The following is a 25998-nucleotide window of genomic DNA, read 5'->3' as shown; positions in this document are numbered from 1 at the left end:
AACCATTCACTTCAATGGGTCCAATTACTCTGCGTGCATTCCGTTTCCGTATAGCCGCATGTCTGTTCCACAAAAAAATAGTCCTAATGTCCTAATCTTGTCCATTTTGCGGACAAGGATAGGCATTGTTACAATGGATCCGCCCCCAAAAAAACAGATGCAATACGGATGTCATCCGTTTTTTTTTTTTGTGGATCCGTGTTTTGCAGACTGTAAAATACATATAGTCATGTGCATGAGCCCTTAGGCCTGCTGCACACGACCGTAGGTGTCCCGTTGCCGTATTACGGACCGCCTTTGTGGATCCGCAATACATGGGCACCGTTCTGTGTGCATTCCGCATCACGGATGCGGACCCATTCACTTCAATGGGTCCGCAAATCCGGAGATGCGGAACGGAAGCACAGAACGGAACCCTTTGGAAGCACTACGGAGTGCTTCCGTGGGGTTTCGTCCCGTACTTCCGTTCCGCAAAAAGATAGGACATGTCCTATCTTTTTGCGGAACGGCTGGACCGCGGACCCATTAAAGTGAATGGGTCCGCGATCTGCCGCAGCTGCCCCACAGTCAGTGTTTTGCAGGCCGTACCACGGCCACACACGTTCGTGTGCATATGGCCTGATTTTCACAAGGCAGGTGTCATTTCAATCACCAGGATCAACTCTAACAGACACTGCAGCCAGTTTAATGGGGTTGATCCTGCTGACATGTGCTCTTTAGCCTATGCCCCCTCGTCAGGCAAGGTAGGCGCAGCGGATTATTCTTTTTTTAGCGCTCTTGAATCATAAATAGGTGGCCTTAGTACATTTGCTCCCATATGTCTCTGTGGTTGGGGGCCACATGTGCTATTGCACCAGGGGCCCACATTTATTTACTCCTGAACACCCCCTGTTCCCCATTGCACTCTATGTAGCTAGGAAAGTGGGGTGACAGGCCCGGTGCTGCGACAGTTGCATCACTACATAACTAGGCAGACTGCAAGTTCTGGAAAAGCCGGGTGACAACCCCTATGACAGCAGAAATGGCCACCAGATTGGTTGTCACCCAGTCTCTTCCGGTGCCATAACTCTGCAGCCTGTGGTTGTAGTGCTGCCATGGAGACTACAACTCCCAGCATGCCAGTCATCGTAGTCTGCAGCAGTGAGACAGCAGAAGAGCCCAGTGACAGCGCAGGACACCCCTCCCCCACAGCTGTCACCGCGCTTCCCACAATGCCCCGCGCCCGCTCTCTCTCCCGCCTCCCATGCTGCCTTGCTCGGTGACGTCGGACCCGGAAGTGTGCGTGCTGCGGGCGGTGCTGTGTTTACTTCCGCCGGAGCCGGAGCCTGAGCCGGGGAGCGGGAGACACCGAGGATGAGCTGAGCCGGAGGGGGCAGCAGAAATGGAGTGGCTTATGGGGTAAGACCGGGGCAGCGGGCCATAGAGGGAGGGAGCAGGTGCACGGGGTAATGTGAAGGGCATGGGGTGAGAGGTGAGCAAAGGGCTGACTGCTCCGCAGGGCAGTGGGGTGACAGCTAATGAGGGGAGGACACCATGGGGGAGTGGGTGTCACTGGGTGCACAGGGAGCCTGGAGGGTAGTGGGGTGACAGCTGTAAGTGGGTGCCTAGAGGGCAATGGGGTGACAGATAATGAGGGGAGGACAGCATGGGGGAGTGGGTGTCACTGGGTGCACAGGGAGCCTGGAGGGTAGTGGGGTGACAGCTGTAAGTGGGTGCCTAGAGGGCAATGGGGTGACAGATAATGAGGGGAGGACAGCATGGGGGAGTGGGTGTCACTGGGTGCACAGGGAGCCTAGATGGTAGTGGGGTGACAGCTGTTAGTGGGTGCATAGAGGGCAATGGGGTGACAGATAATGAGGGGAGGACAGCATGGGGGAGTGGGTGTCACTGGGTGCACAGGGAGCCTGGAGGGTAGTGGGGTGACAGCTGTTAGTGGGTGCCTAGAGGGTAATGGGGTGACGGCTAATGAGGGAAGGACACCATGGGGGAGTGGGTGTCACTGGGTGCATAGGGCAGCATGGAGGGTAGAGGGGTGACAACTTATGAGTAGAAGACAGGACACTATGGGGGTAGTGGGTGTTACTGGGTGCACAGGGAGCCTGGAGGGTGGTGGGTGACAGCTGTCACTGGGTGCACAGGGCAGCATGGAGGACAGTGGGGTGACATCTATTTTGGGGGCGTCTGATCTGATAGAAGGCAGCTGTATATGGATGGTGATTGGGCAAAATGGATGGCAGATATTTTAGGGGTGACAGGTCTTTGTGATGATGAGGGTGGTTGTTCTGGGGTACAGGGGATCTGCAGGGCCGGCAGGAGGTTGGGGGGGGGGGGGGGGAATATGCACCTTAAAGAGCAACAACTAATGTGTCCTGGTTTATACTGGTCTGTATGATGGGGGTGTTTAAAGGAGGGCAAATTCAGGGGTTTGGTTACTGCTGAAAACACAACGTTTGGTCTGACTTGGTGGTGCTGCGAGTGCGCGCTGTAGGACAATGCATGGCTCATACTGTAGAGGGCAGTGCGGGAATGTGGCAGAGTATTGGGGGCTAGGACAGTGGGGGGGGGGGGGCAGCAGATACGTTGGGCTATGTGATGTTTGCACCATATCGTGCTGTCCCATCATCTCGTGTTCTTGTGTCACTGCACCAACCCTTTCACAGCCAGAATGGGTGACGACTGGAAGTCGCCGTCTATTTTAAGAAAAGTCCTATTAATAATGCAGGCCTAGCAATGGCGTGACAGGCCGGCTGCCAAGCTGCTTCTTCTGGACACGGTTCTGGACAGCTGCATCGTCTGAGAGAGACTGGTTGCTACGGATACATTGCCTGACAACCAAAGACCGTTGTTAGGTAGCAGGTCTCCGGTAACTGGTCAGGCTCAGACAGAGAATGGTTCTGGTCAGTCCTGAGACCAAGTTAAAGGGTCAGCAAGCTGCGGCACACTAGCTAGGGTGAGACTACAATTCCCAGCATGCCCCATTCAATTCTGAGAAGAGCAGAGCAATTATGCATGCTGGGAGTTGTAGTTTCACCACGACTGGAGTGCCGGAGGTTGCCTTACCCTTGTAGTAGAAGATACAATGTAGACGTCATTTAAAATGGCAAACTTATGAAAATGACAGGTCTCCTAAGGCAAGAGCGGCCTTGCCCGTGTCACTAGGACAACACTTCCTGTCACTGCCCTCTTGCAGTTGAGTGTTATCATTTGGGTTGCTGGGCCTCATAAAAAAGAAATCTAAATCCATCTTTTAGTTGTCCAGCAAGAAAATTCAGGAAGCCTGACCTGATGAGGAACCCATTGTCCTTGGCACAGGAAGTGTTGTCATGTGGGCACCCGCTGCGTCTTCAGCTTCTTCTTCGATTTCTGATCGGTAGGGGTAGTCCTCGCCCAGCGATCACCAGAAGGCGCATACGGTATTACATTTGGGTCACTTTCCTGCAGGTCTTCTGCTCGCAGCCAGACTTTCAGTTCCAGCGGCCATTACTTATTGACTATGCAATGTACAATGGCCGGCCCTCGGGAAATACCACGGGGCTCCTCTGAGGGTGTAATCAGCGCCGGAGGCTTTCAGCTCGCCTTATGCTTGCTTCAAAGGGCCTCCTGTCAGCTCGGACCAGCCCTGTCCACTAGTAGTACACCTTCCGCTGAGCTCAGGCCTGTCATTTGTATGTCTGTCCTCACTCCGGTTACCCCACTGCTCGCCCCGTAATCCGGCCTGTAATGCATAGAGAGGCCTCCGGGAGTTAGTAGGACCGGTCCCAGGTCACAGAGTCCCTTTAAACATGGCAGATTGGTACAGCCGTAGTTCAGATCTGGACTGAAGTCCGTCCTTTTTACTGCATTTGATGACTTTGGATAAAACTCCGCAGCGATATTGTTGTCCCTAAATGGCTCTGGTTTTCATCCAGTTGTCTGTACCCGTCACCCAGCATTCTGTCAGATGTGACCTTGTGCGTCCTCCCAGCTAGCTGCTTGGTTGTTTGTCTCTCTCTTCTTCGGTAGTATGGGACTAAAAATCCGCAGTGAAAAAAAACTCCTATGATTAAAGCCCCCCCCCCCCCCCACCCTCATTTTTCAATGTATTTTCCTTTTTAAAAAAAATATATTTCTCCCGTAAAATCTGCAACTATGGCCAAACTACATTAGGCTTTTGATGCAGTTTTACTTGCCTGTAGGCATCGTATTTTGCTTACATGTGTCCCTTTTGGTGTTGCTGGGTATGGGCTCTGAGCAGAATCAGTCTCCTTCCCCCTCTGGCAGGAGACAGTCGTCCCTTCTTTCTCTCAAGGCAGAAAGCTATTTGTATTGGCTGCTCTGTCATGATCACTATACAGAGACACGTGACTGAGCATGCGTGTCCGCCAGCACTCGGACAGTAGATGGATGTGCCCATTGCTATACACTGTGAACACTAGGTGGCGCCATACTTTATGTAAACGCCTGACCCCTTCACTGGATAGTTTTTTTAGCAGCATGCAGTGTTAACTATTATTTTTTTTTATGATCTGTTTCTTAGATTGTGAGGTGATGCTACAGCAGCGTTACCATCCTGGGCGTGCTCTTCCAAGCTGGTGGCAGGTATACATTGCTCTCAGGTCTGGGATGGACAATTTGATGTGTGCCTGGTGTGCCAGGTGGTGGGAGTTGTCAATGCCTGACACTAGGACAAACCCTCTTTCTTTACGTCTCTAAGATGCCCAGTGGTTGCATTGGCACGCTCCCTGCACTGCTGGGGGGCGTTGTGTGAATGGTAAGCACTGCCCGGCGGGTAGGTGTGAGCCAGTGTGACATTCACATGGAGCCTGGCCACCAGGTGTGTTCTTATCCGTTGGGTCTATTCACACAAATGTATTTCTTGTCCATGTGCCCAACCAACCTCAAAGCTGTAGTACACCAACCCACAGTGTTAAGTGGTGCCATTCACGACACTGTTTTTCGGCACTGACCTGTGACTTTTTGTCTCAGACGGTCTTCACTTGTGTGAATAAGCCCTGACGGTGGACAATCTTCGAGGTGGTCCAGTCCAACCCTGTGTTCTGCCAAGTGCCTCTCCTGCTTTACCACACCGCTAAGGCCTCTTTCACACGTGTGGTGACATCTGTGACAAGCTGGTCAGTGGTTCATCTGTGGTGACATCTGTGACAAGCTGGTCAGTGGTTCATCTGTGGTGACATCTGTGACAAGCTGGTCAGTGGTTCATCTGTGGTGACATCTGTGACAAGCTGGTCAGTGGTTTATCCATGAGGATGTCTGAAGAATCCAAGTTTGGTCCGTGTGTCCGTTTTTTGCCCCCTGTGTGTCATCCATGTTCCATGTACACTGTTAGGCTGAAAATTACTTTCCATATCTCCTATCAATGGTTTGTGAAAATCTCGGACCAAACATGGATGACATCCCAGTTATGTCAATGGTTTTTACCGACCCACAGACTATAATGTGTGTTAGGAATCCATAATCGAAGACAGAATATGGCATGCTTCCGTTGTATCTGTGGAAAACCACTAATGTGTGAATACGCATGTAAGTCAACGGGTACGTGGTGAGTCCATGCACAGCACACGTATGTGATTCTCTTCAGTTTATACCCTATGCAGCTGTCGGCTAAGTGAGCTATTCCTTCTGAATGCTCTCCCTATACACATGCATGCTCAGCTCGGCCGATTGTGCTTGTGTTCTCTAAAGGAAAAGAGAAATAAGCCGCTGCTAGAATATCTTAAATACCCCCATATACATGGTCGTTTGGTCACTTTGGAATGGGTGGGTTGGTCTTATGTTGCATGGGCATCCTTAGGTCTCATGCACACAACCATATCCTGCAAATTCTGGGCATACATCATAATGCGTTTCATTGGGGCCATGTATGCCAGTGGCGGCGTGCACGAGGCCTAGAACCTCTGCGTGCTACCACGTGCTGTGCTCCCCGGCAGAGCGGGACCATTCGCAATGCCTATGGATGTAGGTCAAGTATAAGGGGCTTTCAATAAATGCATTCACCTGACTGGTCCAGGCTCTCCCGCTCCTGCCCTGAGGTGTGAACATGGTCGTATCATGGTGGAAATGCAACATACACTCAAGGAACCTCTGCTTAGGGGCGCCCCGCTTCACATTTCACGGGGGTCGTGCTGTAGTTAGCATTGACATCACGGGGTGTGTGTGGATGTCTTAAGGTCCTACTACACCTTCGGATGAAGCAGGGGATTGTTGGGAAGGAATGCCCAACGGTTGCCTGCTCGCTAGCGGAGGAGACCGCTGCAATTACATGCAGCGATCTCCTCCGCAGTATGGACAGGAGCCATCACTCATCCCCAGCACTGTTTGCCGGCAGCAGGTCGTGATTACACGCCACCATCTGCCGCCGACAAACGAGGATTATTGCGATTACCTGATGAACGAACGTAAGCTGTCTGCTGGGTCGGAGGTTCTGTGGCCCTCGGATTAAAGGGTGTGTAAACGCTAAGAATATGAAATCATTAGATCCGAGCACCTCTAGCCTTCTGTTCGATGAACTACGCACCCTTTTACAGAAGTCCTGACGACCACAACTTTACAAGCAGAAGGAGCAGAACCTGAGTTGTGAGGTTACAATTAGTGTTGAGCGAACTTGTGTTTTAAGTTCGGCGTCTAAAGTTCGAGTTCCGGTTATCAAAGTATCCCGTTATGGATTCCGCTACCACGGACCATAACGGAATTTAGAATCCATAACGGGATTCTTCGATAGCCCGAACTTTAGACGCCGAACTTAAAACACAAGTTCGCTCAACACTAGTTACAATGGGTTTCACCATCACAATGCAGATTGTGCTTCCGTTGGACTCAGAACTTACTGCAGCCGTCGGTGTATTAAAAAAATAAATAAAAAATCAATAGGCACAAGGCTGGACGCTGCAGCAAAGGATGATACCGGAGTGTAGATATTGATCGGCTTTTCATTCAGGCAATAAACATTTGCCCGTCCGGCTCTCTCACCAGAAATGTTCAAACCGTCACGGCAACTTCACAATTTAAAGGGATTTTCCTCACAGGTCCAAATAGCTAGAAATTAAGAAATAAACATAATTTCCATTTAAAGGGCATCTGTCAGCAGATCTGTCCCTATGACACTGGCTGACCTGTTACATGTGCACTTGGCAGCTGAAGGCATCTGTGTTGGTCCCATGTTCATATGTGTCCGCATTGCTGAGAAATTATGTTTTAATATATGCAAATTAGCCTCTTGGAGCAACGGTGGCATTGCTATTACACCTAGAGGCTCAGCTCTCTCTGCAACTGCCGCGTCCACGGACAAGGCCAGGTGTGATGACGTTTCCACTGCCTGGTCCTGTCCATTCAGCAGTGCGGGCACATATGAACATGGGACCAACTCAGATGCCTTCAGCTGCCAAGCGCACATGTAACAGCTCAGACAGTGTCATAGGTGCAAAACTGCTGACAGATGCCCCTTAAAATCCTTGTCATCTCCTTGCTCTTTCTTGAATATGGCAGCAGCACCATGACGTGTCTTACGGTGACACTTCACACGGCTTCGTTGTCAGGGTGCTCAACCAGGGACCATATGGGCTTGACATGGGAACCCGTGTCTCGGTGGTTCCTAGATAGATGGATAAGAGGAGATGGTTGTCTTTGGATTTTTGTAGACAGGGCATAAGGCACCCTGAGATTTGGGGACAGGGAGGCGCAGCATGCACCAGGGATGTAAAGCAGATCTGTATTGGGCGTGTTGAAGCAGAGCACCCTGTAATTCTCTCCATACAAATGTTCTAATTGAGCCAGGTACGCACATAATGGCTTGTATGCCCAGGGCATCTGCAAGGAGATGTGCTTAATTAATTTCTGAGTACGTCAGGCAGCCGATGAGTAGAGACGCGTACACCCTGCAGCCCCACCTGCTCGCCTCAATGGATTTTAGCGTAATACATGTGTTTTTCATCTGCCGTGTGTGAATTGTAACACGTGCCAGCGAAGGTCTCTTAAGGGGACTTTAAAATCTCAAAAAAAAAATGAGAGGCTTTTTGCCTGCTCCTGGTACCATAGCGTTGAGGAAATTGTTGTGCCGATGCCCTCTATGTTGGAGACCAGACTGAGGGGACTAGAACCATGGCTTTTCTTTGCAGGTTCCTGCTCCCCAGCTAGATATGTTTGATCTGTACGTCCTGGATTGTGTGAGGACTTAACAGGAACCTTCAGGAACCCTCCAGGTACAATTGACGCACCATTATACCTAGGTCGGGGTCTTGTGCAGCGCCTGCTCAGGGTATAATGCAGCGCATCAGTTTTGCCTGTGATGTTCTGTTAAGGAAAAGGAGGGGTTCATAGTTAATGTTGGTAATATATATGTAAATTGCTTGGTTACATTTATGTCCCAATCTCAAGCCAGGTCTTAGTGAGGGCGCCTGCAAGATTTACTATTACGGTTGAACAAGGGGTGCATGTCCGAGCATTTATTCCCCTGCCCCCATCCTCACAGTTCTCCTGAACTGAAGTTACAGGGGTATTCCGCACGATAGGGGTTAACTATTAGATCGGTGGGGTTCCTACCTCAGGGTCCACAGGGACCATGTACCCCCTGCAGCTCCCCTGAAATGAATGGAGCGGCCGGGTGCACATATGTGTGGCCCCTCCATTCATTCCTGTGGTAATGGTACTCCTATAGCTGAGGACAGCGTTCCTCTATCTCCGGAATTCCCATAGAAATGAATGTAGCAGCTGCAAGCATGCCCCACCGGCCGCTCCGTTCATTTCAGAGAACTGCAGGGGGTACGGGGCCCCTGTTCTTGTGATAGGTGGGGGTCCCAGTGGTAGGACCACCACTGATCTAATACTTATCCCCTATCCTGTAGATAACTTCTAACAACTGCAATACCCCTTTAAGCCATTATAGATCCTTATGGTGCACTAGGTTTTGGTTCAGTAGGACTGCCGAAGGTCTGGGGGGGGTTACATCCGGAGCCCAGATAGTTAAAATTGAGATCAACAATTGTGAATGAGTCCAAAGGGAACCTGTGCCTGGTCTGTGGGCAGCATGGTTTAGAGCCGAGACCGCCCGCTGGACTCCTAAAGCCAGAATGGGCAGAGATTTAAAGGGGTTATCCTGTAAGTAATATTGATGACCTATCCTCCGCTGATCGGCGGAGGTGTCGGGACTCGGACTCCCTTCAATGTAATAATGATGACCTATCCTAAGGAATAGATAAGGCGTTATGAATAATTTCCCATTTTACTATGTATCGGTCTGCTCAGCTCCTTCTGCGCTACAACGTGCCTGCAGGTCAGACGCCATCTTCCATGTTACAGGGTCCCTTTAAAGTCTCATGTCCAAGTGCCTGAGTTGGGGCCCCGCTCTGTGCTTAGGGTCGGCCTCTGTTCATTCCCCTGCCTCATCAGCTGCCTACATGTAAAGGTGTAGGTCCTGGATTTTAACCCCTTAGAGCAGGCATCTCAAACTCGTGGCCCTCCAGCTGTTGCAAAACTACAACTCCCAGCATGCCCGGACAGCCTACAGGTATCAGCCTACAGCAGGACATTGTGGGAGTTGTAGTTTTGCAACAGCTGGAGGACCGTGAGTTTGAGATGCCTGCCTTAGAGTTTAAGATGGACAAAAGAGAACTCTTCTGTGTACTGGTCGTTGAAGTTTTTAAAGGGATTTTCTGGGAGTAGAATATTGCTGACCTATCCTCAGGAGAGGTCATCAGTATTTGACTCCGATCAGCCGTCACACTCCAGTGGGTGCTGCGGCCACGTGATGTCACGTTCATCGGTCATATGGCCTAGGCACAGCTCAATCCCATTCAAGTGAAACGGCCTGAGCTGCAATACCAAGCACAACCACTATACTATGTATGGCGCTGTGCTTGGAGAGCTGTCTGGAGGCCGCGGTGATCACTGTCTTCAAACAGATGATCTGCCAGGTGTCGGACCCCCACCGATCAGATGTATGGATGACCTATCCTGAGGGTATGTCATCAGTATTCTGCTTCTGGAAACCCCTTTAATGGACTGCACAGGGAGGATGTCTGTGTGCGGTCCGTACATTGACATCCACTTAGGCCTCATGCACACAACAGTATTTTTTCACGGTCCGCAAAAACGAGGTCCGTGATCCGTGACCGTTTTTTTGTCCGTGGGTCTTCCTTGATTTTTGGAGGATCCACGGACATGAAAAAAAAGCCTGGCCGTGCGGAGCCAAACGGATCCGTCCTGAATTACAATGCAAGTCAATGGGGACGGATCCGTTTGACGTTGACACAATATGGTGCAATTGCAAACGGATCCGTCCCCCATTGACTTTTAATGTAAAGTCAGTCCCTTTTATACCATCGGATCGGAGTTTTCTCCAATCCGATAGTATATTTTAACTTGAAGCGGCCGCCCCTTCCCCCCCTGTAGTTAACTCATTGGTGGCCAGTGCGGCCGCCCCCCCCCCCCCCTGTAGTTAACTCATTGGTGGCCAGTGGGCCCCCCCCTCCCTCCCCTGTAGTTAACTCGTTGCTGGCCAGTGGGCCCTCTCCCCTCCCTCCCCCTCCCCCTCCTAATTAAAATCTCCCCCCCTATCATTGGTGGCAGTGGAGAGTACCGATCGGAGTCCCAGTTTAATCGCTGGGGCTCCGATCGGTAACCATGGCAACCGGGACGCTACTGCAGTCCCGGTTGCCATGGTTACTTAGCAATTTGTAGAAGCATTATACTTACCTGCGAGCTGCGATGTCTGTGTCCGGCCGGGAGCTCCTCCTACTGGTAAGTGACAGATCATTAGGCAATGCACCGCACAGACCTGTCACTTACCAGTAGGAGGAGCTCCCGGCCGGACACAGACATCGCAGCTCGCAGGTAAGTATAGTGCTTCTACAAATTGCTAAGTAACCATGGCAACCGGGACTGCAGTAGCGTCCTGGTTGCCATGGTTACCGATCGGAGCCCCAGCGATTAAACTGGGACTCCGATCGGTACTCTCCACTGCCACCAATGATAGGGGGGGAGATTTTAATTAGGAGGGGAGGGAGGGGAGAGGGCCCACTGGCCACCAATGAGTTAACTACAGGGGAGGGAGGGGGGTCTGGCTACCAACGAGTTAACTACAGGGGAGGGAGGGGGGGGGCCCACTGGCTACCAATGAGTTAACTACAGGGGAGGGAGGGGGGGGGGGCGGCCGCACTGGCCACCAATGTGTTAACTACAGGGGGGGGGGGGGTCTGCCCCCTGCTGCCTGGCAGCACCTGCCAGGCAGCAGGGGGCAGTCATGTACACAGTTCTTTTAGTATATTCTAACCTGAAGCGTCCCCATCACTATGGGGAACGCATCTGTGTTAGAATATACTGTCGGATCTGAGTTTTCACTTCGTGAAAACTCAGCTCTGAAAAAGCTTTTATGCAGACGGATCTTCGCATCCGTCTGTATGAAAGTAACCTACGGCCACGGATCACGGACACCAATGTTGTGTGCATCCATGTTCTTTCACGGACCCATTGACTTGAATGGGTCCGTGAACCGTTGTCCGTCAAAAAAATAGGACAGGTCATATTTTTTGGACAGACAGGATACACGGATCACGGTCTCGGCTGCAAAACGGTGCATTTTCCGATTTTTCCACGGACCCATTGAAAGTCAATGGGTCCGCGAAAAAAAATGGAAAACGGCACAACGGCCACGGATTCACACAACGGTCGTGTGCATGAGGCCTTATTTGAATGAGAAAAATGGTGGGTGCATAAAATCGCCCATTGAATGGGTTCGTTCTAAACTCAAGACTTCACCTGGATGTGAACATTGCTAGTGTGAATAAGCCCTATATTGTTCTAAAGAGGCAATTTATTTATTAGAACAGATGCCCCTAGTAGATTTGGGCAGTAAGATGCCGGGCAGCGGCACAAGGAGCATTGGGTATAACTTTTTAAATGTAATTTTTTTGCATGATGTTCAATTACTCTCCATTGTCTTCTGTTGGATGTGACATCGCGACACTCCAGAGCCTCTAGTGCAGAGGTAGGCAAACTACAACTCCCAGCATGCATGCTTGCTCTACTCTTCTCAGAACTCTCATAGAAGTCAATGGAGCATGCTGGGAATTGTAACTGGAGTGCCGAAGGTTGCTGACCCCTGCTCCAGTGCATGCAGGTACATCTCTATGCGCGGCTGGACTATAGAACAAGGGGATACACTTCTAGGGGTCCTCGTTGTAACCGCGCCGAGTGCGTCTCCAGATCTCGGGCAGCAGCCTCCATCGTCTTGCAGGCTGGAAGGAAGCCCTCTGCGGGCGCCATTGTCATTGCACAATAGCATTGTGTTTCTGTATTTGTTTTTGAGCTTCAGAGAAGCAGGAAGGATGGCGGACTCCTGAATGCTTGGTATGGCTTTGATTCCGGGCCTGTGCTGGAGAAATCCTTTGCCCGAAATAAAACAGCGCTAAAAAAAAAAACAACATATGCAACGCTGTCACACCGGGGGGTTTTATCTTCCCGCTGGCTTCTATTGTGTAAGAAAAGATATACAGTACTGTGCAAAAGTTTGGGAAAATGATGCAAACTGAGAATGCTTCAAAAAATAAAAGTATTAATAGTTTATTATCAATTAACAAAATGCAAAGTGAAGGAAGGAGAAACCTAAATCTGGTCACTATTCGGTGTGACCACCCGTTGCCTTCAGCATCAGTTCTTCTAGGCACACTTGCACAACGTTTTTGAAGGACTTCAGCAGGGGGGGTTCTCCCAGACATCTTGGAGAATTAAGCGCAGATCTTCTGTGGATGTAGGCTTGCTCTCATCCTTCTGTGTCTCAGGGACACATCCTGACAGACTGGATGATGTTGAGATCAGGGCTCTGTGGGGGCCATGTCATCACTTCAAGGACTCCTAGGTTCTCCTTTAGGCCTCCTGCACATGAACGTGTGCACCCCATGGTCGTGCTGCGGCCTGCAAAATGCGGGCCGCAATGCACGAACACAGTCCATGGGGCAACCGCAGCGGATTGCATTTTGCAGGCCGCAGCACGACCATGGGGTGCACAAGTTCGTGTGCAGGGGGCCTAAAGGAGAACTAGGAGTCCTAGAAGTGATGACATGGCCCCCACAGAGCCCTGATCTCAACATCATCCAGTCTGCCTTGGATTACATGAAGAGACAGAAGGATGAGAGCAAGCCTACATCCACAGAAGATCTGCGCTTAATTCTCCAAGATGTCTGGGAGAACCCCCCTGCTGAAGTCCTTCAAAAACGTTGTGGTTCGTTCTGTGCGTCCGTTCCGCATCTCCGGATTTGCGGACCCATTGAAGTGAATGGGTCCGCATCCGTGATGTGGAATGCTCACGGAACGGCACCTGTGTATTGCGGATCCGCAAATGCAGTCTGCAATACGGCAACGGGAAGCACACGTTAGTGTGCAGGGGGCCTTACACTGAAGATCATTCTTATTTTTTTTTTTTTAATCAAACGTAATTTTTATTGGAATATATTTTGTACGAGATACAACAAATAAGAGGTGTCTCCTTTTTCCCCTTAGGTTCCCATACATCATAGAATATTTGACATAGATCGAATCAGTAAAAAATTCAGATCATAAACATGTTATAAATATAGCCAACATCTTATGACAATCATCACTGAATTGAAATCCGCTCCTCGGACACCTCCTAACATAACAACTAAACCCCCAACCCTTATCCCAACTAGGGTTGTTGCGGGTATCGAAATTTCGATACCCAATCGATACTTTTGTCCCGGTATCGATACGATACCGGGATTTCCGTTTTTTCGATACTGGGCTGCGCTTCTGCGCAGTCTAGTATCTCTGAACATGAGCGCGCTGCTATCGGCGCGCTCATGTTCTCTCTCAGCAGCACGGGGAGAAGGAAGCTGTCCTCCCTCCCCCTGTGCTGCTGCCGCTGCCACCAATGAGAAGCGAGGGGCGGAGGAGGGGCGGCAATGAGAAGCGAGGGGCGGCAATGAGAAGCGAGGGGCGGAGGAGGTGCGGCAATGAGAAGCGAGGGGCGGAGGAGGGGCGGCGCCGGCAATGAGAAGCGAGGGGTGGAGGAGGGGCGGCGCCGGCAATGAGAAGCGAGGGGCGGAGGAGGGGCGGCGCCGGCAATGAGAAGAGAGGGGCGGAGGAGGGGCGGGCGCACTGCGCCACCAATGATAGGATTATTTCAACACAGAGCTGCGCCCAGCGATGCCCCAGCACTCACCATTAGTCCTGGGCGCCGCTCCGTTCGCCTGCAGTGCCCCATTACTGTCTCCTCTCCTGCTCCACATGCTGCTGATTACTATCGGAGCGATGGGAGGAGACATCAGCTTCACTAGTAGGCGTTCCTTCTCCCTGCGCTGCGATTGGACAGCGCTACAGCCAGGGAGAAGGAACGCCCACTAGTGAATCTGATGTCTCCTCCCATCGCTCCGATAGTAATCAGCAGCATGTGGAGCAGGACAGGAGACAGTAATGGAGCCCTGCGGGCGAACGGAGCGGCGCCCAGGACTAATGGTGAGTGCTGGGACATTGCTGGGCGCCGCTCTGTGTGGCCTGATAGTGAAAGTCTGGACTCATATACAGTAGTCAGTCTTTAACACATACAGGAGGCGGGTGCCGGCAGCAGAATCGCATTGCCGGCACCCTGCCCCTGACAGGGAGCTGCGATCAGCGGCAGTTAACTGCCGCTGATCTGCCAGTACCCGCCTCCTGTATAAAGAGGTAGTTATCATTGCCCCCCCCCCCCCTCAACCCACCCATCCCATTAAAATCATTGGTGGCACAGTGTGCCGGCCCCTCTCAACCCCCCAGTATTAAAATCATTGGTGGCAGTGGCCACAGGGACCTCTCTCTCCCCCCCCCCCCCCCTCATTGGTGGTGCAGTGGCAGCTTCTGATCGGAGCCCCAGCTGTGTAAGCCTGGGGCTCCGATCGGTTACCATGGCAGCCAGGACGCTACAGAAGCCCTGGTTGCCATGGTAACATCCCTGATGCTGTGTGCACAGAGCAGCAGGGACAGTGTGGAGTCCTATTCACCCTGATAGAGATCTATCAGGCTGAATAGGAAAAGGGATGAAAGATCCCAGGTTCTAGCCCCTAAGGGGGAAATAGTCATTAAATAAAAAGTGTAAAAAAAACAAACAAAAAACACTAAAATATGAAGTATAAATCACCCCCTTTTCCCAATTTCACATATAAAATATTTAAATAATAAACATATTACATCGCCACGTCAGAAAAGTCCAAACTATTAAAATATATTAAAAAAAATCTAGGTGGTGAATGCCGGAACAGAAAAAATAAAATAAAAACTGCGCGATTCGCCATTTTTAAAAATGAGGAATGCACGTGGCTTTTTTTGTTTATTTTTTTCGCGTGGTATCGAATGGTATCGAGTATCGCAATACTTTTTCATGGTATCGAAACCGAATCAAAAAATTGGTATCGCAACAACTCTAATCCCAACTGCATCCTTTAGGGGTGACACTTCATATACTCCAGCACTATACCACCGAGATCTCTCCACGTACGAGAGCAGATATTGCGTGAACTGTTAGGGTAGTTTATTGTAGGGTCACTAGTTCTATTCCTCGCCCAGTCCTAAAATAGGGACGTCAACCGGTCCCTCAGACAATCTCTAAGTAGTGCTGCAGACGCCATGCCAGGGGTATCTAGCCAATCTTGCCATATCGTAACAAATCTATTAAGACATTTCCTTTTCATATAAATTCCCCTTTCAAATTGTACCACAGTATTCATCCTGTTTATATATATATTCTCGTACCACGCCTGTATCCAATGCTTAGCAATCAGTACTCTTGCCTGAAAAAGCATCCTCTGGAGTCCGGACACACAGGGCCTTTTTATCAGTAATACCTGCTGAATCCAAGATGCCCAATACACAGAACCTAGGGTCATTGGGAACCTGAATTCGAGTTGTTTTGGTTATCGTTTGTCTTACCCCCGTCCAGAAGTCCCTCAATTTTGAACACTCCCAAAACATATGCAACATTGATGCTTCAGTTTCTTTACATCGCGGGCAAGATGAATCGGAACGGAGTCCAATCTGAAATAGGAACTTAGGGGTTCTGTACACCCTGTGAATCAGGTAAAACCGAGACAATCTTTGAGACTCGCTAAGTGTGAGAGCAGGGGACAAGGCTAGGACGTCATCGCATTGTGCATGAGAGATCACCCCCAAGTCCCGCTCCCATTTACTTTTGACTGGCAGAGGGTCCGGAGAGGTGCTTTTATCAAGTAGGGTTTTATACAATAAAGATATTAGTCCCCTAGCGGTCCCTCCCTGTAGCAGCTGTTTAACTATATTCGTATGGTACCTTTTAAATTGTGTCTGGAAAGCATGACGCAGCTGCAAATATTGGAAGAACATGTTTCTGGGGATACCAAACTCCTCTCTTTGAATTTAGACCATACTCTTGCCATGAAGATAATTCTTAGAGCTCATTCACACGGCCACATGCTGTCTGCAAAAATGCGCATCCGTTTTTTTTGTGGATTAGATGCAGACCATAGACTTCTATGGGACCCTTTCTTCTGTTCCACGGCTCCACAAAGCAAATAAAACATGTCCTATACTTGCCAGTGAAAATCAGGATGTGCCCCCATTGAAGTCTATGGGTCTGCAAAAATGCGGAATGCAATCCGTTTTTTTTTTTTGTGGACATGTTGAACTGTCCTCAAAAAAATAAATAAGCCCTTAATGAGAGAGATTATTTTTTTTATATATATATTATAATATTCTGAGCAGCTGAATATTTCCCATTTTGACTCCTCAGTTCAGAGCACCTGCAACCATTTGTCTGCACCCCACATCCTATGTTTTTGTGCCTAGTTGCCTCGGCCTTGTCTCTACATCAGAGGTTAGGCTTTTAGGCCTCATGCACACAACCGTGTTTTGTATCCATGTCTGATCCACATTTTTTGCGGATTGCACACAAACCCATTCATGTCTATGGGTCTGTAAACTACATCCGTGTGTCCATTGTGCAAAACTATAGGACCCGTCCTGTTCTTGGCCACTAAATGTTGACCACTGACCCATTGGAAGCAAAAACGGCCAAATCAGATACGGTTGTGTGCATGAGGCGTAAGGCTGCAGTCCTTCCATGAAGACCACTTCAGTAGATGGAGGTACCTGGGTCCCACTGGTTTCTGCCAGTTCGGAGCTGATGGCACTGATGGACATTTGCCAATTTCAAAGGGAAGTAAGCCTGAGGTGTGTCTGCACTGAGAACTGGAAGACGGCATATCGGGGTCCAGAATGTGCAGGAAAACGTGGCAGCAGCAGGTATGGGTCAGTTTCCTATTCGAATTAATAGTGTTTGGGACTCTTTAAAGAAAAAAAGGGTTAACCAGGGAGGCAGCAAAAATTCTAGAGGTCGCATAGTTACACCTGTTGTATTGAGTACATTATTTTGTATTGTACCTTTTCGTGTACCCGTCATCTCTAGAGTCTCTCAGTTCAGGGCGTTCTTGGATTAGGAGGAATAGCGTTTATTCTATAGGAACTTAAAAGGGTTTTCTGACACTTAAATATTTGATTGGTGGGGGTTAAACACCCAGGACCTCCGCCCAGCGCAGGCGCCTGACAGCTCACCGTGCTGATAACGCTCGGCCCCATTCACTTGATTGGGTCTGAGCTGCTCCTAGGCCACATGACCTATGAATGTGACGTCACTGGCCTAGGAAACGCTGAGCGAAGACCGCGGCGCTCACAGGAGTGACGGTGCCTTCTCAAACAGCTGATCGGCGGGGGACCCCCAACCGATCAAGTACTTATGACCTATCCTGAGGATAGATCATCAGTATTTAAGTTCCCATTAGGGTCCATTCACACGTCCACAAGCGTTTTGCGGTCTGCAAATTGCGGATCCGCAAAACACGGACACTGCCCATGTGCCTTCTGCATTTTGCGGACCACACACGGCCGGCACTATGATAGAAAAGCCTTTTCTTGTCCGTGTCTGCGGACAAGAATAGGACATGTTCTATTTTTTGTGCGGATGCGGACAGCACACTGTGTGCTGTCCGCATCTTTTGCGGCCCCATTGAAAATGAACGGGTCCGGATCCATTTTGCGGACTAGTGAATGGACCCTTTATGCCATAATGGAGCATGCTGCATATGAAACCAAAGCCAGCACTATGCAGTAAGGTCCGAACACATACGGTATATATAGGGAGGTGGGAATGGCGCCATAAGTCACACGTGGACGCTCTTAGGCTACTTGCACACTGGTGCGGGTTTAGAAACAATATCTGCGCAGATTTTCATGTGTATTTCACTGCTTTTCTTCCCCAAAATGCTCACCAAAAGCCATTTGATGCGGTTTTTGCCACATATCTCATCCTTGCATTGCAAAAGTTGAAACGCACACAAGCAGTTTATATGATGCGGCTCAATTTTTGCACAAATAAAAAAAGCCAAGTGCACGTGAGGTTTGTCTAATCTATTCACTTTGCTGGTGCTGTATTACGCTTCCGTTTTTCGCACCGTGTGCAGGTAGCCTAGTAATAGGATGCGTTGTATTGTATGGACGGGCGTTCTCCGTAGCGCTGCCGCTCTATACTATTTATAACTTTTGCTCGGCTTTATAAAGTCCTAACAGTGGCTGATCTCATGGAAAAGTGGTGATTCAGAGCCGGGCTGTGAGCGAAGGTGTTGAATAGAGCAGCTTATACTCCCTTCTCCCTCCAGCTCGCTGCGTCTGCTCCCGTCTCCCCCCTGGCTCTGCCCTTCTATATTTTGCTGCTGCAGTATTTATAGCAGGTGGGGTGTGTCCCTCCCTGCCTGGCACTGCCGCCCCTCCCTCCTGCTTCCTGCTTCTCCAGTTTAACTCTCTGCCACCCTGCCCTGCTGTGCCCCCCTGACACACACCCCTCTTAGTATGGCTGCTAGAGGGATCCTGGGGGAAGACACTGGACTTTTGTGACTCCTCGTAAAGTGGCTGATAGTAGAGGACAACAGATGGCATTCAGCGGCACAAAAAGAGACAGAGCGCAGCAGGTTTCCCATGCCGATTTCAGTGCACATGAAATGCGCTAAAAATCCCGCGCCCGGTGTCGTCACCAGGATATCTGTGTTTTCTTTTGCACGAACGATAGGGAGCGGGTCGGTCTGCTCAGGGGAAAATGGATGACTTTGCATGTATGTGGAGTACTTTTTGTCTATAATTGCATTCAGTGGGGGTCATTTATCAAGGGAATTGCAACTTGTTCAGTCGTAAAAAATGTCATGGTTTTACGCTGCGTTCGACAGTCGTGTCGGGGGCCATAGCAAATTTACTAACATTTACGCCTGAAAACGGGCGTAAGAGAAGAGTAAAAACTACTCCAACCAGGCGCTCGTCTAGTTTTTACTCCGGGAGTACGGACTGCCGTAGATGCGCCGCCTCTATGATGAGGCGCACGTCTCGTCATAAATTAGGAGAATCCTCTGGCAGCGCAAGTGAGAAACAAAGACCGGCGTAAATAGCTGTATTAAAGCCTGTATTACACAGCCCGATGTAGCGGACGATTGTCGGGAGGGAAGCGTTCCCTCCCGGCAATCGCCTGCTCGCTATTACACGCAGCGATCTCTTCCGCAGCACAGAGAGGAGCAATCGCTATGCCATCGCTCGTCACCATGCTGTATACTGGCTTGCTGGCGGCAGATCGCTGTTAGACGCCACGATCTGCCGCCTGCAAGCGATAATTTTTTTAACTTGTCGAAAAATTTGGATTGCCCGATGCTCGTTGATCGGGCGGCAGTATAAGGGCTCATGCACACGACAGTATTTTGCGTTCAGTATACTGGACGTTTTTGTAGTTCAGTATGCGGAACATATACTGAACTATTCATTTCAATGGTTCAGCAAAAAATACTGAAGTGTCTCAGTGTGCATTCCGTTTCAGTATTTCCGGATTTCCGTGCCGTGAAAAGATAGAACATGTCCTATTCTTGTCCGCAAATCACGGTGCTTGGCTCCATTCAAGTCAATGGGTCCGCAAAAAAAACGGAACACATACGGAAATGCATCCGTATGTCTTCCGTATCCGTTCCGTTTTTGCTGAACCATCTATTGAAAATGTTATGCCCAGCCCAATTTTTACTATGTAATTACTGTATACTGTATATGGCATACGGAAAAACGGAAAGGAAACGGAAACACAACGGAAACAAAAAACGGAACAGCGGATCCGTAAAAAACGGACCGCAAAACACTGAAAAAGCCATACGGTCGTGTGCATGAGCCCTTACACTGCAAGATTATTTCTAATGCTAGTTAGCGATTATCTGCCGAAAAATCTAGCAGTGCAATACAGGCTTTAGTAAATGACCCCCAGTGTCGTGAAGAACAAACGAAGGCAAAACCACCTGTGATTTTACCTGAATGGACAGTGAAGAACAATGCTCATGTGCATACACCCCGTGAAGTGAGCGGGTCAGGGTTCAGGCTGGAAAAACAGACCGCACCCGCTCTGTAAGATTAGCCTAAACACAAAGAGCTATCTATCCCTTCTTGTCGGGGAATGGGGTTAAATCCGTGTGCAGATCTGCATCGGACTCCTGCAGCGGGGTCCATGTTAAAGTTTTCTGCAGAGAACACACAGCTGTGTGAACATACCCCAAGGCCTCTTTCACACGGCTGATACGGATTGGCTCGGGGTGCGTTCAGTGAAACTCGCACCATTTGGCAAGCAAGTTCAGTCTGTGCACAGACCCATTGAAATGAACGGGTCAGGATTCAGTACGGGTGCGTTCACTTCACGCATTGCGCTGCTCGGAAAAATAGCTTGTGTGAAAGGGGCCTAACACTAGCTTCAGATGAGCACGTTTAGGGCTTGTTCACATGACCGTTGCCCCTCCGTGCCCATGCTGTGGACCGCAAGTTGCGGTCCGCGATGCACAGGAACCGGCCTTGGGGCTGCCGCATACGGATCGTGACCCCATTCACTTGAATAGGGTCCGCGATCTGTCTGTTCCGTATAAAGATAGAGCAAGTTCTATCTTTTTGCGGTGCGGAGGCATGGAACGTGAATGGGTCCGTGATGCGGAATGCGCACGGCCGGTGCCCCGTGTATTGCGGACCCACTGTATGCGGCCGCAATACGGCAGTGGCAGTGTGAATGAGCCCTTGGTCCAGGAGACGCGCCCCATCTGCCAGCAGTATTTCCCAGACTGGACGCTGCTCTTGTAAAGTGACCTCGTAGCATTACAATGACTTATGATGATGGGACTTCCAGCCGCACAGCTGATCTGCTGAACTGTCGTCACATGACGCGGCGACTACAGTTCAGTAGATCGGCAGTGAGACCAGAATTCACAACTTTATAAATCGTTATATTGTTGTGAGTTCACTTCACAGGCCGGGAACTACTGCTGACACACGGAGCGCGTCTCCCAGACTGAATACACTCGTCTAAAACTGGGAGACCTGCAGATCGTGATAGATTTTTACAGCAGATCCACAGCGATTCCGCAACACATTTCTCATGTATCCTATCCGGATCTGGTGGCCGATTTGCTGTGGATTTCATCCCTCACGTTGAAAGGAGTGAAATAAATGCTGCAGGTTTGTGGAAATCTCATCTACTTTACTGGTGCTGTATTACAGGCTGAAAATCGTCTCCTAATAGGCTACATGTGGCGGTACCCTTACGGTACATTCACCCATGGTGTAAGGGTGCACTCACGCTGCGGAAAATTCCATGACTGAAAATCAGTTCCATTAACCTGATTGGGGCTGGCAGAAATCCATGTGCTCGCTGCCCCATTCAGATAATGTTCAGTTGTGGAAACTTCTACGACAAATTCCACAGCGTGCGAGTGCACCCCAAGGCCTCTTACACACAAACGTTTATTTTTTATGTTCCGTGTTTGCGGTCCGTATACATTCATTTCAATGGGTCCGCAAAAACAACAGAAGGTACTCCGTATGCGTTCCATTTCCGTTGAAAGATAGATGTCCTATTATTACCCGCAAATCAAATTTCCGTGGCTCCATTCAAGTCAATGGTCCCGCAAAAAAACAAAAAAAAAAATGGAATGCATCCGTATCCGTTCCGTATTTGCGGAACCATCTATTGAAAATGTTATGGTTTTATGTACTTACTGTTTAAACATTATTGTATGCTCCCGTTGCTGTTTCCGATCACAAACGGAAACCGAACAGCAGAACGGAAGCGGAAACTCTACTGAAACGAAAAACGGACCGCAAAATACAGAAAAAGCTATACGGTTGTGTGCAATAGGCTTAAGGCCTCATGCACACAGTGGCAGGTGAATGTACATTAGATCCTTTGCTGGTACTGTAGGATGCTGCGGATTTACCGCACGTGTGAGCCTAGCCTAAATGCTGCGGTTTTACCGCACGTGTGAGCCTAGCCTAAATGCTGCAGATTGCCCCCAGCGGAAAATCCGCAGCGTTTACAGTTACAAGCAAATTGGATGAGATATCAGAAATCTTATCCACCCACTGGCGTAAGGGGTCGGTCACATCGCCTCGTCGTAAATTAAACAAATCGAACGGCAGCGTAGAGGGGGAAACTAAGACCGCCGTAAATGTGCCCTGTTGACGATCCGGCCACTTTCCACCAAAATGCCGGCTTTGGGGTGGAAAGCACTTGTGCTGGAATGCGGTCGGTTTCCATTATACTCAATTGGGGTCCGGCGGTGAACTCCGGCAGGCTGATCCAATTAACACAAGTGCGGACCTACCCTTAGGTGCCGAGTTCTGTTGAAGGGACCCTGCAGAGCGCTATTCCAGTCCTGCAGCGCTTGCTCCCACCCAGAATCAGGTTGATTCATTAAGCACAATCACTGCCTCAGTGACGACCTCACCTGGTGGGTGCTGAGCCCGGACACCTGCACCCAGACCCATTCACTCTGGAGCTGTTTGCCAAGTTGCTTTCCCTTATAAGCATTAGGCGCAGTGGCTCCTATAAAGTCAGCAAGTAAGGAGCTACCCTGAGATTTATCTCCTTCATATAGTGCCTGTATGCGTGTAATGCCGAGATTGGGAGATGTAGCAGAGCTTGCATTGTAGTGGGGCTCTGCACATTGGTAGCTCGTGATGTGTTATCTGTGGGTTTACACTCATGACTGCAGGTAAGTCTTCTGCTTTCTCCATCACTGTCATAAGCCTGTTCACACAGTGCAGCTTTTATTACCACTCCAGTTTTCACTGAACTTAAAAAACAAAAACGTAAAAAAACTTTTGCTCAGTGGTGATCTGATCGCTATAAAGCCTCATTCACATGTCAGTGTTTACCCATCAGTGATTGGGAGCCAAAACCAGGATCTGAGCCTTCACGGACATGAGGTATAAGAGAAAGATCTGCTCCTGGTCTTTGATGGAAATCACTGACCGAACACTGACGTGTGAATGAGGCTCCTCTCTGCAGAAGATGCGCTCAATAGAAAGTCTATGGGGGTCATGTATCACACTCGTCTGTTTATTAGAGTGCGATCAGACCGGCGTGGTGGATTCGTATGTCGCTATTTTGCATTGTGATGAATTATTTGATGCCTCTGGGCACTGGCCATTCGTTGGTCGGCTCACGAATTAAGTGCAAAAGTGCAGTGAAAAAGTCATAGTGGGTTAAAAAGTTGCATATAAGATATAAAAAGTTGCACCCATATACACAATTTATGTTTGTTAGGGCTGGTTCACACAAATGTATACGGTCTGCAATACGGCAACGGGCATCACACATTCGTGTGAACCAGCCCTAACAAACATAAATTGTGTGTATGGGTGCGACTTTTTATATCTTATATGCAACTTTTTAACCCACTATGTGACTTTTTTACTGCACTTTTGCACTTAATTCGTGAGCCGACCAACGAATGGCCGGTGCCCAGAGGCATCAAATAATTAAAATCTGGCGATGCGGAATGGAAGCACGGAACAGAACACTACGGAAGCGCTACGGAGTGCTTTCTGGGGTTCCATTCCGTGCCTCCCGCACCGCAAAAAAGATAGAGCTTGTTCTATCTTTTTGCGGAACAGAGGGATCGCGGACCCATTCAAGTGAATGGGTCTGCGATCCCCATGCGCCTAACCCCACGGAAGGTTCCCGTGCATTGCGGGCCGCAATTTGGGGTTCACATCATGGGCACGGGACATCAACGGTCGTGTGAGCGAGCCCTTACAAAGGTGCATGTCTGCCCGCCAATGCGACTATTCTATACCTGGCCCAACACAGACGAACAGAACAACGCCGCCCATGAAGTGGAGTCAAAATTAGAATGTTTTTGCGCCTAATTCATATGTAAAAAAGGTGCACACCTACATAAATAGGCCGGAAAAAAGCACACAAAAAACAAAACACTATAATTGGTCTGAAACTGAAAATTGAACTAAGGCGCAAATGCCTCCAAAATAGACGCACTTTCATTAGTAAGGGCCAGTTCACACAGTGTTTTGGCGCTGATTTTGGAACGTTTCCGAAGCATGTATTGCAAAATCGGTCATGTGAGCTGGCCCTTAATGTGCCTAAAATAAGTAGGCCGCCTGAAATAGAAATAAATGAGACTAAAACAAGCACAAAACACTATAATAAATGACCCCCACAGTGAAGCTTTTATTACAACTCCAGTTTTTACTGAAGGAGTCTCTGAACTTTAAAAAAAATAAAACTTTTGATGTTAGTGATTGGTGGGGTCTGAGTGCTGAGACCACCATGATCGCTAGAGCAAGGAGAGAAGCGCTCCCATAAAGTGCGCGCTCTCCTCGCTGCAGGAAAGTCTGAGACCACCTCTATTCGGTCTTCTGCAGTGAGGGCAGAGCGCGCTATGTGCGTGCTTCTGGCTCCTCATCCTAGTGACCCCTTAAGGGTCCATTCACACGTCCGCAAATTGCAGATCCGCAAAACACGGACACCGGACATGTGCGTTAAGCATTTTGCACTATGACAGAAATGCCTTTGCTTGTCTGTGGCTGCGGACAAGAATAGGACATGTTCTATTTTTATTTTTTTTGCCATCGAAAATGAATGGTTTCGCACCCGTTCCCGCAAAATTGCAGAACGGAGCCATTTTGAGGACGTGTGAATGGACCCTAATGCTCAGTCACACTTTGCTTTTTAATGCAGTTTTTTGAATTATTATTTTTTTTTGCAGAAATGGAGCCTTCCTAATTACCAATAATTGTGATGTGGTACAATTTTGGAGAACTAGTTCTGGTTTTGGCGGCTAAAATAGCAGAAATAAAACCTTTGCTTTGCGAATGACCTAGGTGTCGAGCATTTTATTTTTATTTTTTGCAGTACCCCAGCAGCCAGATACGTGTATAAGGGCTTGTTCACACATTGTAGTTGAGGCGCAGTTAAAACCAGATAGAAAAAAAATACATGCATTTTTATTTTTTTTGCTGAGGTTTTCCATGTGGCTGCAGGGGAAGGACATGTAAAAACCATATGGAAAGCTCATGCCGTTTTTCTCCGATGCGGACGTCTGAGCATATCCTGATGGAAAATGTTATGTTTCTCTGCAGCAAGATAGAAATGCAAGGTGTCAGTTTGGCCTATTACCAGTTCAGCTCTGCTACATGTGCCCCTATAGTTGCCCTTTGCAGAGAATATCCTGATAATGGTCGATTTGCACAGGCCTATTTTTAGAGTGGCATGTCTCAGCACTTTTGCTGTGCGTTTTTTGCTTGAAAAATCTCCAGATGTTAGCTGAGAGTCTATGGGAAATCAGGACGTTTCTTGTTTTAATGTAGCATGCTGTACCTGAAATGGGTCTTTGATTTAGGGCTCATGCACACGAACGTGTCCATTCCGTGTTTTTTGCGGATCGTATGCAGAACCATTTATTTCAATGGGTCCGCAAAAAAAACGCAAGTTACTCCGTGTACATTCTGTTTCTGTATGTCCGTATTTCCGTTCCGCAAAAAATACGGACAAGGATAGGACTGTTCTATTAGGGTCCAGCTGTTCCGCGGAATACGGAATGCATACGGACATCATCCGTATTTTTTGTGGATCTGTTTTCTGCAGACCGCAAAATACATACAGTCGTGTGCATGAGCCCTTTACCTGTGGAG

General features: G+C 49.1%; 1 protein-coding gene across 1 annotated transcript in view; it reads left to right on the top strand.

Moving 5' to 3' along the window:
• The first annotated feature begins 1247 nt into the window (after nt 1–1247).
• Nucleotides 1248–25998, top strand: part of MOB2 (MOB kinase activator 2) — a 40248-nt gene continuing 15497 nt past the window's right edge. Inside the window, exon 1 of the mRNA XM_044271081.1 lies at nt 1248–1398. Within this exon, the coding sequence (XP_044127016.1) occupies nt 1382–1398 (17 nt within the window). The 5' untranslated portion in view covers nt 1248–1381. The remainder of the gene's footprint in view (nt 1399–25998) is intronic.

This window comes from Bufo gargarizans, chromosome 10 (assembly GCF_014858855.1).
Source record: "Bufo gargarizans isolate SCDJY-AF-19 chromosome 10, ASM1485885v1, whole genome shotgun sequence".
NCBI lineage: Eukaryota > Metazoa > Chordata > Amphibia > Anura > Bufonidae > Bufo > Bufo gargarizans.
The sequence above is the reverse complement of the archived record's forward strand: the minus strand, read 5'-3'. Positions and strand labels throughout refer to the sequence as shown.